We start from the raw sequence: 15,296 nt of genomic DNA, 5'->3' as shown, positions 1-15,296 counted from the left end.
TCATTGCTAACTTCTCCAGTGTGGTTAAACCCCTGACTGATTTGACGAAATAAGGCGCTGATGTTACGAATTGGTCTTCTGCGGATGTTTCTGCCTTTCAGGAGCTTAAACGCCGATTTACTTCTGCCCCGGTGTTGCGCCAGCCGGATGTTTCTCTTCCGTTTCAGGTTGAGATTGATGCTTCTGAGATTGGGGCAGGGGCCGTTTTGTCTCAGAGGGATCCTGTGGGTTCCTTGATGAAACCGTGTGCCTTCTTCTCCCGCAAGTTTTCGCCTGCTGAACGCAATTATGATGTCGGCAATCGGGAGTTGTTGGCTATGAAGTGGGCGTTTGAGGAGTGGCGACATTGGCTTGAGGGAGCTAAGCACCGTATTGTGGTCTTGACCGATCATAAGAATTTGATTTACCTCGAGTCTGCCAGACGGCTGAATCCTAGACAGGCTCGATGGTCCCTTTTCTTTTCCCGTTTTGATTTTGTGGTCTCGTATCTTCCGGGATCTAAGAATGTTAAGGCTGATGCCCTCTCTAGGAGTTTCTTGCCTGATTCTCCTGAGGTATTTGAGCCGGTCGGCATTCTGAAGGAAGGGGTGATTCTTTCTGCCATCTCCCCTGATTTACAGCGGGTTCTTCAGGAATTTCAGGCTGATAGACCTGACCGCTGTCCTGTGGGGAAATTGTTTGTTCCTGACAGATGGACTAGTAGAGTGATTTCTGAGGTTCACTGTTCTGTGTTGGCTGGCCATCCTGGTATTTTTGGTACCAGAGACTTGGTTGGTAGGTCCTTTTGGTGGCCTTCTTTGTCACGTGATGTGCGTTCTTTTGTGCAGTCCTGTGGGACTTGTGCACGGGCCAAGCCTTGCTGTTCCCACGCTAGTGGGTTACTTTTGCCATTGCCGGTCCCTGAGAGGCCTTGGACGCATATTTCTATGGATTTTATTTCAGATCTTCCGGTTTCCCAGAGGATGTCGGTTATCTGGGTGGTTTGTGACCGGTTTTCTAAGATGGTCCATTTGGTACCTTTGCCTAAATTGCCTTCCTCTTCTGATTTGGTTCCGTTGTTTTTTCAGCATGTGGTTCGTTTGCATGGTATTCCGGAGAATATTGTGTCTGACAGAGGTTGCCAGTTTGTTTCTAGGTTTTGGCGAGCCTTTTGTGCTAGGCTGGGCATTGATTTGTCTTTTTCTTCTGCATTTCATCCTCAGACAAATGGCCAAACCGAGCGAACTAATCAGACTTTGGAGACTTATTTGAGATGCTTTGTGTCTGCTGATCAGGATGATTGGGTGGCTTTCTTGCCATTGGCCGAGTTTGCCATTAATAATCGGGCTAGTTCGGCTACTTTGGTTTCGCCTTTTTTTTGTAATTTTGGTTTTCATCCTCGTTTTTCTTCTGGGCAGGTTGAGCCTTCTGATTGTCCTGGGGTGGACTCTGTGGTTGACAGGTTGCAGCAGATTTGGGCTCATGTGGTGGACAATTTGGTGTTGTCTCAGGAGGAGGCTCAACGTTTTGCTAACCGTCGTCGGTGTGTTGGTTCCCGGCTTCGGGTTGGGGATTTGGTCTGGTTGTCTTCCCGTCATGTTCCTATGAAGGTCTCTTCCCCTAAGTTTAAGCCTCGGTTTATTGGTCCTTATAGGATTTCTGAGATTATCAATCCGGTGTCTTTTCGTTTGGCCCTTCCGGCCTCTTTTGCCATCCATAATGTCTTCCATAGATCTTTATTGCGGAAATATGTGGTGCCCGTTATTCCCTCTGTTGATCCTCCGGCCCCTGTTTTGGTTGATGGGGAGTTGGAGTATGTGGTTGAGAAGATTTTGGATTCTCGTTTTTCGAGGCGGAGGCTTCAGTACCTTGTCAAATGGAAGGGTTATGGCCAGGAGGATAATTCTTGGGTTTTTGCTTCTGATGTCCATGCTGCTGATCTGGTCCGTGCCTTTCATCTGGCTCGTCCTGATCGGCCTGGGGGCGCTGGTGAGGGTTCGGTGACCCCTCCTCAAGGGGAGGGTACTGTTGTGAATTCTGCTTTTGTGTTCCCTCCGGTGGTAGTAGGTGGTAATGCAGTTGCCCCTGAGTTGCAGTCCTGGTCAGGTGTGTCTGCTGATTGCAGTTCTGACTGGGGTATTTAGGTGTGCAGGATTCATTAGTCCTTGCCAGTTGTCAATTGTTGTTGGGAGGTGTTGGATCTCTGCCTGGTTCCTCCTGTCTTTCTGCCAAATCAGCAAAGATAAGTGTCTGGTTTTTTTTTTCCTGTGGCACACATGCTGTGTGTTTCACAATTCAGTGCTCTTCTTTGTGTTTTCTTGTCCAGCTTAGATTGTGTCAGTATTTTCTCAGTCTTGTTGGATTCTCTGGAGTGGCAGATATACATTCCATGTCTTTAGTTAGATTGTGGAACTTTTTGCATTATCTGTTGTGGATATTTTTGGAAGGGTTTTAATACTGACCGCCTAGTAATCTGTCCTATCCTTTCCTATTTAGCTAGAGTGGCCTCTTTTGCTAAATCCTGTTTTCTACCTGCGTGTGTCTATTCTTCTCCTACTCACAGTCATTATTCGTGGGGGGCTGCCTATCCTTTGGGGGTCTGCTCTGAGGCAAGATAGCATTCCTATTTCCACCTATAGGGTTATTTAGTCCTCCGGCTGTGTCGAGGTGTCTAGGGTTTGTTAGGCACACCCCACGGCTACTTCTAGTTGCGGTGTTAGTTCAGGATTTGCGGTCAGTACAGGTTCTACCGACTCCAGAGAAAGTTTTCATGCGGCTCCAAGGTCACCGGATCATAACAGGAGCCCCCAGTACTGGGACCAGTGAAGTCTGCGAAGCCTCCAGTACTGGGACCAGTGAAGTCTGCGGAGCCTCTAGTACTGGGACCAGTGAAGTCTGCGGAGCCCCCAATACTGGGACCAGTGAAGTCTGGGGAGCCCCTAGTACTGGGACCAGTGGAGTCTGGGGAGCCCCCAGTACTGGAACCAGTGAAGTCTGTGGAGCCCCCAGTACTGGGGCCAGTGAAGTCTGTGGAGCCCCCAGTACTGGGACCAGTGAAGTCTGCGGAGCCCCCAGTACTGGGACCAGTGAAGTCTGTGGAGCCCCCAGTACTGGGACCAGTGAAGTCTGTGGAGCCCCCAGTACTGGGACCAGTGAAGTCTGTGGAGCCCCCAGTACTGGGACCAGTGAAGTCTGTGGAGCCCCCAGTACTGGGACCAGTGAAGTCTGTGGAGCCCCCTATACTGGGACCAGTGAAGTCTGCGGAGCCCTCAGTACTGGGACCAGTGAAGCCTGCGGAGCACCCAGCACTGGGACCAGTGAAGTCTGCGGAGCCCCCAGTACTGGGACCAGTGAAGTCTGTGGAGCCCCCAGTACTGGGACCATTGAAGTCTGCTTAGCCCTCAGTACTGGGACCAGTGAAGTCTTCAGAGACCCAGCGCTGAGACCAGTGAAGTCTGCGGAGCCCCCAGTACTGGGACCAGTGAAGCCTGCGGAGCACCCAGCACTGGGACCAGTGAAGTCTGCGGAGCCCCCCGCACATCTGCTTCCATTTATTTGCTTCTTGTTCTTTAAACAGATCAGTAATAAGGTGTAGTTGAGACCCTCTGAGAAGACCCCCCAAGTCCTCAGCAGCCCCCACAGTCTGCACAGGTCTCAGGTTCTCTATTAGTGGAGGGGATTATTTCCACCGTTGTCCTGGCCGTGCAGCGCTGACCCCGGGGGGCTCTGGTGGGTCAATGTGAGGGCGATGAATTGTGCCAATCACACAGGACATTGATTGTGAACTGTCGGACCCCGAACCAGCAGAGCTCAGCGGGCGGGGGACATGTGCAGCGTTTAGTCCCACAGTCATGGGGGCTTTATGGGACTGCACGGCCCCAATCATGGAGGGTCCCTGGGGTCTCGCTGTGCAGCCTCCGACCTATTTAACCCCTTCGTGCTGCATCTGAAGAGTTTTTTGCTTTGTATTTCAGGTCGGGAACATCAGCCGCGTCATCGAGAAGATCAATGGGGTCGCTCGCTGCCCCTACGATCCGCGTCACAACTCCACCGCCGTCATCACCGCCCGCGGCGAACTGTACGCCGCCACCGTCATAGACTTCTCCGGGCGTGACCCGGCCATCTACCGCAGCCTGGGCACTATCCCCCCTCTCCGCACCGCCCAGTACAACTCCAAGTGGCTGAATGGTGAGCAGCGGGGCGGGTTTGGTGCAGTGTGTAGGACGCAGCGCAGATGTAGCAGAGCTGAGGTTGTGTCAGTGTAGATAATGTAGATGATACATGCAGTCCTATGTAACAGAACCTGCCACATCTGTGTGTGATGCGTTGTGTGTGCTGTAATTAAAGACTGCAGCAGTTTTGTTCCAATGTGTCAGTCTCTCACAACCGGTTCTCTCTTCTTTCGCAGAACCCAATTTTGTGGCCGCCTACGACATTGGTCTGTTCACGTTTTTCTTCTTCCGGGAGAACGCGGTGGAGCACGATTGTGGGAAGACGGTGTACTCGCGCGTGGCCCGGGTCTGCAAGAACGACTTTGGGGGGCGCTTCTTACTGGAGGACACGTGGACGACGTTCATGAAGGCGAGACTGAACTGCTCGCGCTCCGGAGAGGTCCCCTTCTACTACAACGAGCTGCAGAGCACCTTCCTCCTCCAGGAGCAGGACCTCATCTACGGGGTCTTCACCACCAATGTGTGAGTAATGGCCGCTGGGGGACTACAAGTCTCAGGATGTCCTGCAGGGAGGGAAGGGAGGAGTCGCCCACTGAAATACTTTGTATCGATGGCCGGACTGTGGGCTCTGCGGCGTTTCTCGCGGTTTCGCCTCGCGGCTGCGCTCCGCCTTTGCGTCTTCTCTGTTCTGTGAATGTAAATCTGAGAATCCCGAGCCGGAAACTTGTTCCGAGCGGCACAAGAAAGTGTTCCAGATTGTGCCGGGGGCCGTAATGATGCATTAAGGTTTACGGCGTGGAGCGGCGCTCATTATACTCCGCGCATGTGATGTGTCGGGAGAATCGGGCGCCGGGTGATAATGTGAAGCAGCTTTAATAAAACACTAGAAATAATGCGAGTAATGAGAATTGTGCACGTAGCCCCCCGCCAGCCCTCATAGTGTCCCCCCCGATCCTGGAATATTGGCCTCCACCTCGTGTGCACGGCGCGGCGGAGGGAGATGTCCCGGGAAACTGCGGAGGCCATTATGATACGGACTCCGTAAATGTCGGGGGGCTAGGGTGGAAGATGGGGGCTGCACCGCCATGACTGCTGCAGAGCCTTTGTTTTATTTACCATCAGCCAAAGGGTTAATTTTTAAAGGGCTTTTCTAAACTTGTGTGTAACTCCCGGTTGATGGTGGGGACCCCGATTAGGTGACCCCTGGAGGAGCCGCGCCGCGCCTCCAGTCACTCCCACAAGTTCTGCTACTTTTTGTAAGACTTTGTGTTACATTTGCTCAATACTTCTGCTTGCTGTCATTGAATGGAAATATTCTCGCTGCCATCAAGAAGTGGGAAGCCCGTTCTGATGAATTCCTGCTGTCACAGCTGACGGTTCGTTACAATGTTTGAACCTGAGCACAATGCAGCAGCCATGATGACGCATTACCTGCACCGACACATTGTGACAGCTGCAGCTGTGTGAGGCAGCCGCCTGCCCCTGTATTGGAGCGCAGCTCCGGAGGATTCGGTGTGTTAGGGGTGCGGGGACTGTAAGGTCGGGGCTGCTCCGCTGAGCTGTCCGTTGTTGCCGCCGCTCGTCCAGTCAGGGGTTGTCCACTTGTAGATAAGTTTGTGCGCCCCGCTCTGGTGTGAAGTGATCGCACCGTCGTCCTCTGTTTTTCGCCGGCGCAGTCACATGATCCAGGTGGCGAGCGGCACTTGGTGCAGTGTCTGCTGCGGGGGTCACTATTGTGAGGCTTCAGAGCTGTCGCTCATCCCTCTGAGCTCGGCGTTACACATCGCGGTTCTAACGGCAATAAATCCTCCATTTTCTGCGCAGTCCCAGAGTCGTCCTTCATTCCAGATCGTCAGCTCAGAAGACGACTCAAAGTGAAGAGCGAAGGACATAAGCTGCAGTGCGAGGCCGTAATCCCGACTTACCTTGTGTTACGCTCCAGTCACAGCCAGAGCTGCGCTCTTAATTCTGCTGGATGCTGCTTGGAAACCTTCAGTCACCGCCGTCACCTGTTCACATCTGGTGATGATCGGAGCAGAATTATGTCAGTGATTGCGGTTTTATTATCTCTCGATTTGCAGAAATAGCATTGCTGCCTCCGCGGTGTGCGCCTTCAACCTCAGCGCCATCACTCAGGCCTTCAACGGCCCCTTCAGGTACCAGGAGAACCCGCGCTCCGCCTGGCTGCCGACACTCAACCCCATACCCAACTTTCAGGTGAGCCGGTGTGCTACTGTCCAATCAGAAGTGATGTGCCCCGGACGGCATGTATCTAAGCCATGTGTGATACTGACTACTGAGCTGTGTATCTAATCCTATCCTGTGTGATACTGGCTGCTGAGCTGTGTATCTAATCCTATCCTGTGTGATACTGGCTGCTGAGCCGTGTATCTAATCCTATCCTGTGTGATACTGGCTGCTGAGCTGTGTATCTAATCCTATCCTGTGTGATACTGGCTGCTGAGCTGTGTATCTAATCCTATCCTGTGTGATACTGTCTGCTAAACCGTGTATCTAATCCTATCCTGTGTGATACTGACTGCTGAGCTGTGTATCTAATCCTATCCTGTGTGATACTGGCTGCTGAGCTGTGTATCTAATCCTATCCTGTGTGATACTGTCTGCTAAACCGTGTATCTAATCCTATCCTGTGTGATACCGACTGCTGAGCTGTGTATCTAATCCTATCCTGTGTGATACTAACTGCTGAGCTGTGTATCTAAGCCATATGTGATACTGACTGCTGAGCCGTGTATCTAATCCTATCCTGTGTGATACTGACTGCTGAGCTGTGTATCTAATCCTATCCTGTGTGATACTAACTGCTGAGCTGTGTATCTAAGCCATATGTGATACTGACTGCTGAGCCGTGTATCTAATCCTATCCTGTGTGATACTGACTGCTGAGCTGTGTATCTAATCCTATCCTGTGTGATACTAACTGCTGAGCTGTGTATCTAAGCCATATGTGATACTGACTGCTGAGCCATGTATCTAATCCTATCCTGTGTGATACTGTCTGCTGAGCTGTGTATCTAAGCCATTTGTGATACTGACTGCTGAGCTGTGTATCTAATCCTATCCTGTGTGATACTGGCTGCTGAGCTGTGTATCTAAGCCATTTGTGATACTGGCTGCTGAGCTGTGTATCTAATCCTATCCTGTGTGATACTGTCTGCTAAACCGTGTATCTAATCCTATCCTGTGTGATACTAACTGCTGAGCCATGTATCTAATCCTATCCTGTGTGATACTGTCTGCTGAGCTGTGTATCTAAGCCATTTGTGATACTGACTGCTGAGCTGTGTATCTAATCCTATCCTGTGTGATACTGGCTGCTGAGCTGTGTATCTAAGCCATTTGTGATACTGGCTGCTGAGCTGTGTATCTAATCCTATCCTGTGTGATACTGTCTGCTAAACCGTGTATCTAATCCTATCCTGTGTGATACTGACTGCTGAGCTGTGTATCTAATCCTATCCTGTGTGATACTGACTGCTGAGCTGTGTATCTAATCCTGTGCTGTGTGATAGTCTCCTGAGCCGTGTATCTAATCCTATCCTGTGTGATATTGTCTGCTGAGCTGTGTATCTAATCCCATCCTGTGTGATACTAACTGCTGAGCTGTGTATCTAAGCCATATGTGATACTGCTGAGCCATGTATCTAATCCTATCTTGTGTGATACTGTCTGCCGAGCTGTGTATCTAATCCTCTCCTGTGTGATACTTTCTGCTGAGACGTGTATCTAATCCTGTATCTGATCCTCCGTGTCTCCCAGTGCGGGATCCTGAATGATGACAGCCCCAATGAGAACCTGACGGAGCGCAGCCTGCAGGACGCTCAGCGTCTCTTCCTGATGAACGACGTGGTGCAGCCGGTGTCCGTGGACCCTCTGGTGACGCAGGACAGCGTGCGCTTCTCCAAGCTGGTGGTGGATATTGTGCAGGGGAAGGACACGCTGTATCACGTCATGTATATCGGGACTGGTACGTCGCTGCTGATAATCATAACGGCTCATCTAATGACACCCCCAAAGTACAAGGGAGGGTAAATCTGTGTATACAGAGCGCTGCGGAGTACAGGCTGCCGTCAGGTATATGGGTCTAGAGTCTGTAGATTACAGGCTGCCGTCAGGTATATGGGTCTGGAGTCTGTAGATTACAGGCTGCCGTCAGGTATATGGGTCTACATTCTGTAGATTACAGGCTGCCGTCAGGTATATGGGTCTAGAGTCTGTAGATTACAGGCTGCCGTCAGGTATATGGGTCTAGAGTCTGTAGATTACAGGCTGCCGTCAGGTATATGGGTCCATAGTCTGTAGATTACAGGCTGCCGTCAGGTATATGGGTCTAGAGTCTGTAGATTACAGGCTGTCGTCAGGTATATGGGTCTAGAGTCTGTAGATTAAAGGCTGCCGTCAGGTATATGGGTCTGGAGTCTGTAGATTACAGGCTGCCGTCAGGTATATGGGTCTAGAGTCTGTAGATTACAGGCTGCCGTCAGGTATATGGGTCTAGAGTTTGTAGATTACAGGCTGCCGTCAGGTATATGGGTCTAGAGTCTGTAGATTACAGGCTGCCGTCAGGTATATGGGTCTAGAGTCTGTAGATTACAGGCTGCCGTCAGGTATATGGGTCTAGAGTCTGTAGATTACAGGCTGCCGTCAGGTATATGGGTCTAGAGTTTGTAGATTACAGGCTGCCGTCAGGTATATGGGTCTAGAGTCTGTAGATTATAGGCTGCCGTCAGGTATATGGGTCTAGAGTCTGTAGATTATAGGCTGCCGTCAGGTATATGGGTCCATAGTCTGTAGATTACAGGCTGCCGTCAGGTATATGGGTCTGGAGTCTGTAGATTACAGGCTGCCGTCAGGTATATGGGTCTGGAGTCTGTAGATTACAGGCTGCCGTCAGGTATATGGGTCTGGAGTCTGTAGATTACAGGCTGCCGTCAGGTATATGGGTCTAGAGTCTGTAGATTACAGGCTGCCGTCAGGTATATGGGTCCATAGTCTGTAGATTACAGGCTGCCGTCAAGTATATGGGTCTAGAGTCTGTAGATTACAGGCTGCCGTCAGGTATATGGGTCTGGAGTCTGTAGATTACAGGCTGCCGTCAGGTATATGGGTCTAGAGTCTGTAGATTACAGGCTGCCGTCAGGTATATGGGTCCATAGTCTGTAGATTACAGGCTGCCGTCAGGTATATGGGTCTAGAGTCTGTAGATTACAGGCTGCCGTCAGGTATATGGGTCTAGAGTCTGTAGATTACAGGCTGCCGTCAGGTATATGGGTCTAGAGTCTGTAGATTACAGGCTGCCGTCAGGTATATGGGTCTAGAGTCTGTAGATTACAGGCTGCCGTCAGGTATATGGGTCTAGAGTCTGTAGATTACAGGCTGCCGTCAGGTATATGGGTCTAGAGTCTGTAGATTACAGGCTGCCGTCAGGTATATGGGTCTAGAGTCTGTAGATTACAGGCTCCTGTCTTATTTCTGGGTTTCTTTGGCCTTTGTTGATTTGTTGAGTGTCTTCTTTTGCTCCGCAGAACGCGGCACCATCCTCAAGGCTCTGTCCACTGCAAATCGCAGCCTGCGGAGCTGTTACCTGGAGGAGATGCACATCCTCCCGAGCGGCCAGCAGCAGCCGATCCTCAGCCTGCAGATCCTGCACAGCAACCGCTCCCTATTCGTGGGACTGAACAATGGCGTCCTGAAGGTTCCCCTGGAGCGATGCACCATGTACCGGGCCGAGGGGTAAGTGATGGGGTGAATGTGTCTGCTGGAGCTAGTTGTGTGCTGGAGGTAGTAGTGCCTGCTGGGGGTAGTAGTGCCTGCTGCGGGTAGTAGTGTGAGTGATCTCTATTTCTCTTTTTCCTGCCCCGCTGGGTGACTATGTAGCCATTGCTGATGGTCTGGATGGCGCCCGGGCTGGTTGTGCTGCGCCACATGCGCACATCGGAGCAGCGTGGGGTATAATGTGCATCTACAGCAGGCGGCGGCTGCGCGCCCTCCGGAGGCTGTACGGTGTAAGGAGCGCTGCGCCGGTTGCAGGAGAGCGCAGCGGATGAGAGCATTCACCCTGTATTACGTGGGTTGGGGGGTCCGCTGCTCCATTACCCCCGTCTGACATCCGTGTCCCCATGCTAGCGGTCAGTTGCGGTGTGCGTTACCTCCGCGCTGCTCCGCAGATGAATCCTTTGTCTTCTCAGATTCCAGATAATTTTATCACCTTTTCTGCAGCGATCGACAATCCATCTATGGAGCGAAGTGTGGCGCTGCCGAGCCTGAGACGGCCGGAGCGCAGCGACTTACAGGAAACGACACTCCGTGCGGAGCGCTGCAGACAGGCGGCGAGACATACTGCGCTGTCACCTGGTGATACACTGCCGGCTGCGCTGTCACCTGGTGATACACTGCCGGCTGCGCTGTCACCTGGTGATACACTGCCGGCTGCGCTGTCACCTGGTAATACACTGCCGGCTGCGCTGTCACCTGGTGATACACTGCCGGCTGCGCTGTCACCTGGTGATACACTGCCGGCTGCGCTGTCACCTGGTGATACACTGCCGGCTGCGCTGTCACCTGGTGAAAAAACTGCCGGCTGCGCTGTCGCCTGGTGATACACTACCGGCTGCGCTGTCACCTGGTGATACACTGCCGGCTGCGCTGTCGCCTGGTGATACACTGCCGGCTGCGCTGTCACCTGGTGATACACTGCCGGCTGCGCTGTCACCTGGTGATACACTGCCTGCTGCGCTGTCACCTGGTGATACACTGCCGGCTGCGCTGTCACCTGGTGATACACTGCCGGCTGCGCTGTCACCTGGTGATACACTGCCGGCTGCGCTGTCACCTGGTGATACACTGCCGGCTGCGCTGTCACCTGGTGATACACTGCCGGCTGCGCTGTCACCTGGTGATACACTGCCGGCTGCGCTGTCACCTGGTGATACACTGCCGGCTGCGCTGTCACCTGGTGATACACTGCCGGCTGCGCTGTCACCTGGTGATACACTGCCGGCTGCGCTGTCACCTGGTGATACACTGCCGGCTGCGCTGTCACCTGGTGATACACTGCCGGCTGCGCGGTCACCTGGTGATACACTGCCGGCTGCGCGGTCACCTGGTGATACACTGCCGGCTGCGCTGTCACCTGGTGATACACTGCCTGCTGCGCTGTCACCTGGTGATACACTGCCGGCTGCGCTGTCACCTGGTGATACACTGCCGGCTGCGCTGTCACCTGGTGATACACTGCCGGCTGCGCTGTCACCTGGTGATACACTGCCGGCTGCGCTGTCACCTGGTGATACACTGCCGGCTGCGCTGTCACCTGGTGATACACTGCCTGCTGCGCTGTCACCTGGTGATACACTGCCGGCTGCGCTGTCACCTGGTGATACACTGCCGGCTGCGCTGTCACCTGGTGATACACTGCCGGCTGCGCTGTCACCTGGTGATACACTGCCGGCTGCGCTGTCACCTGGTGATACACTGCCTGCTGCGCTGTCACCTGGTGATACACTGCCGGCTGCGCTGTCACCTGGTGATACACTGCCGGCTGCGCTGTCACCTGGTGATACACTGCCGGCTGCGCTGTCACCTGGTGATACACTGCCGGCTGCGCTGTCACCTGGTGATACACTGCCGGCTGCGCTGTCACCTGGTGATACACTGCCGGCTGCGCTGTCACCTGGTGATACACTGCCGGCTGCGCTGTCACCTGGTGATACACTGCCGGCTGCGCTGTCACCTGGTGATACACTGCCGGCTGCGCTGTCACCTGGTGATACACTGCCGGCTGCGCTGTCACCTGGTGAAACACTGCCGGCTGCGCGGTCACCTGGTGATACACTGCCGGCTGCGCTGTCACCTGGTGATACACTGCCTGCTGCGCTGTCACCTGGTGATACACTGCCGGCTGCGCTGTCACCTGGTGATACACTGCCGGCTGCGCTGTCACCTGGTGATACACTGCCGGCTGCGCTGTCACCTGGTGATACACTGCCTGCTGCGCTGTCACCTGGTGATACACTGCCGGCTGCGCTGTCACCTGGTGATACACTGCCGGCTGCGCTGTCACCTGGTGATACACTGCCGGCTGCGCGGTCACCTGGTGATACACTGCCGGCTGCGCTGTCACCTGGTGATACACTGCCGGCTGCGCTGTCACCTGGTGATACACTGCCGGCTGCGCTGTCACCTGGTGATACACTGTTGTTTGTGTTGTCAGTCTTAGATACTCTTCTCACCAGTACTGTCAGGCTTAGATACAATTGCCATCTGGTTATACGTTGTCACTCGCACAGCTTCATATATTGGTAGCTGGAATATCCTGGGGCCAATGGCCAAAGCACATACAGACCCTGTTCATCTCTATGAGCCGCGCAGAAAGCCCTCTGCCCAATGACCTGACACCTGTGCCCGCTCTGCACCCTGGTACAAGGACCTGGCACCTGTGCCCGCTCTGCACCCTGGCCCTGGTACAAGGACCTGGCACCTGTGCCCGCTCTGCACCCTGGCCCTGGTACAAGGACCTGGCACCTGTGCCCGCTCTGCACCCTGGCCCTGGTACAAGGACCTGGCACCTGTGCCCGCTCTGCACCCTGGCCCTGGTACAAGGACCTGGCACCTGTGCCCGCTCTGTACCCTGGCCCTAATACAAGGACCTGGCACCTGTGCCCGCTCTATGACGCAAATCACCGCAGGGAAGATGCAAATAAGTGCGGAGAACAGCTGTCGTAGGGTTAGGGGGATCTGGTGATTCTTCTCTGGCGGATCCAGTGCCGGCGTTGTTCGGCCCGCCGGGTGATGGGGGTCATTGTGCCACCCTATAAATGTAGTGTGATTTATGGGGCGCTGTCCCGGCGGATGCCGCTGCCCTCGGGCTGTCGCCGCTGCCCTTGCTCTCGGCATTGTCTTTATATTGCCATCACTTCTGCTTGTAAACGTTTAACGGCGGATATAAAGCGGCCGCTCCCTGGTTTATGATATTTTGGCGTTTCCATCCCCGGCTGTCCCGGCACTTTGTCCTGCGCAGCAGGGAGACATCGCGGCCTGATTTACGGACACAGTTTTGTGGAGCGCTCGCAGTCGCTGGATGTTTTCTCTCGTGTCATTAAAGTGATAAAATGGCCTCTTCTCCAAGAAGAACTTTATACATCAGTCCATCAACCGGCAAACGGCGCGCTCGTCACGGGGGAGGGGTGCTGGTGAGGTTGGCGCAGGACTGGAGAGCGACGCTCCGCTGGAGAGCGACTACATTCTGCTTTATTGTACCGCCTGGTCTGCGCTGCACATTACCAAGACGCCGGGGGATTAACACATTCCTGGGGAACCGTGGAGGCAGAGCGCCGGGGGCCGTGAAGAGAGAGGCCAGGACTGCATGGCATCATAGCAAGCATGGCTGACATTGCTCACTGTTACCGCTGCATCCACTGCACACAGTGACTGCAGAGAAGAAAGAGGCTGCACACAGTGACTGCAAAGGAGAAAGGCTGCACACAGTGACTGCAGAGGAGAAAGGCTGCACACAGTGACTGCAGAGGAGAAAGGCTGCACACAGTGACTGCAGAGGAGAAAGGCTGCACACAGTGACTGCAGAGAAGAAAGAGGCTGCACACAGTGACTGCAGAGGAGAAAGGCTGCACACAGTGACTGCAAAGGAGAAAGAGGCTGCACACAGTGACTGCAGAGGAGAAAGGCTGCACACAGTGACTGCAAAGGAGAAAGAGGCTGCACACAGTGACTGCAAAGGAGAAAGAGGCTGCACACAGTGACTGCAGAGGAGAAAGGCTGCACACAGTGACTGCAGAGGAGAAAGGCTGCACACAGTGACTGCAGAGAAGAAAGAGGCTGCACACAGTGACTGCAGAGGAGAAAGGCTGCACACAGTGACTGCAAAGGAGAAAGAGGCTGCACACAGTGACTGCAGAGGAGAAAGGCTGCACACAGTGACTGCAGAGGAGAAAGGCTGCACACAGTGACTGCAGAGGAGAAAGAGGCTGCACACAGTGAGTGCAGAGGAGAAAGGCTGCACACAGTGACTGCAGAGGAGAAAGGCTGCACACAGTGACTGCAGAGGAGAAAGGCTGCACACAGTGACTGCAGAGGAGAAAGAGGCTGCACACAGTGAGTGCAGAGGAGAAAGGCTGCACACAGTGACTGCAGAGGAGAAAGGCTGCACACAGTGACTGCAGAGGAGAAAGGCTGCACACAGTGACTGCAGAGGAGAAAGGCTGCACACAGTGACTGCAGAGGAGAAAGAGGCTGCACACAGTGAGTGCAGAGGAGAAAGGCTGCACACAGTGACTGCAGAGGAGAAAGAGGCTGCACACAGTGACTGCAGAGGAGAAAGAGGCTGCACACAGTGACTAGAGAAGAAAGAGGCTGCACACAGTGACTGCAGAGAAGAAAGAAGCTGCACACAGTGACTGCAGAGGAGAAAGGCTGCACACAGTGACTGCAGAGGAGAAAGAGGCTGCACACAGTGACTGCAAAGGAGAAAGAGGCTGCACACAGTGACTGCAGAGAAGAAAGAGGCTGCACACAGTGACTGCAGAGAAGAAAGAGGCTGCACACAGTGACTGCAGAGGAGAAAGGCTGCACACAGTGACTGCAGAGGAGAAAGAGGCTGCACACAGTGACTGCAGAGAAGAAAGAGGCTGCACACAGTGACTGCAGTGAAGAAAGAGGCTGCACACAGTGACTGCAGAGGAGAAAGAGGCTGCACACAGTGACTAGAGAAGAAAGAGGCTGCACACAGTGACTGCAGAGGAGAAAGAGGCTGCACACAGTGACTGCAGCCTGTGTGCATCACTTCTGCTTGTAAACGTTTAACGGCGGCTATAAAGCGGCCGCTCCCTGGTTTATGATATTTTGGCGTTTCCATCCCCGGCTGTCCCGGCACTTTGTCCTGCGCAGCAGGGAGACATCGCGGCCTGATTTACGGACACAGTTTTGTGGAGCGCTCGCAGTCGCTGGATGTTTTCTCTCGTGTCATTAAAGTGATAAAATGGCCTCTTCTCCAAGAAGAACTTTATACATCAGTCCATCAACCGGCAAACGGCGCGCTCGTCACGGGGGAGGGGTGCTGGTGAGGTTGGCGCAGGACTGGAGAGCGACGCTCCGCTGGAGAGCGACTAC

The 15,296-nt window shown here is 53.7% G+C and overlaps 1 protein-coding gene across 4 annotated transcripts in view; it reads left to right on the top strand.

The window, feature by feature from the left end:
- SEMA5B (semaphorin 5B) overlaps positions 1-15,296 on the top strand; it is a 257,209-nt gene that overhangs the window by 182,951 nt on the left and 58,962 nt on the right. For all 4 annotated transcript variants that reach the window (XM_077273308.1, XM_077273307.1, XM_077273306.1 and 1 more), the window contains 5 exons: positions 3,954-4,167; positions 4,388-4,673; positions 6,233-6,368; positions 7,932-8,139; positions 9,698-9,905. In XM_077273308.1, the coding sequence (XP_077129423.1) occupies positions 3,954-4,167; positions 4,388-4,673; positions 6,233-6,368; positions 7,932-8,139; positions 9,698-9,905 (1,052 nt within the window). The remainder of the gene's footprint in view (positions 1-3,953; positions 4,168-4,387; positions 4,674-6,232; positions 6,369-7,931; positions 8,140-9,697; positions 9,906-15,296) is intronic.

Source organism: Ranitomeya variabilis, chromosome 7 (assembly GCF_051348905.1).
Source record: "Ranitomeya variabilis isolate aRanVar5 chromosome 7, aRanVar5.hap1, whole genome shotgun sequence".
NCBI classification, from domain to species: Eukaryota; Metazoa; Chordata; class Amphibia; order Anura; family Dendrobatidae; genus Ranitomeya; species Ranitomeya variabilis.
Note: the sequence above shows the minus strand (reverse complement) of the source record. Positions and strands in the feature narration are given on the sequence as shown.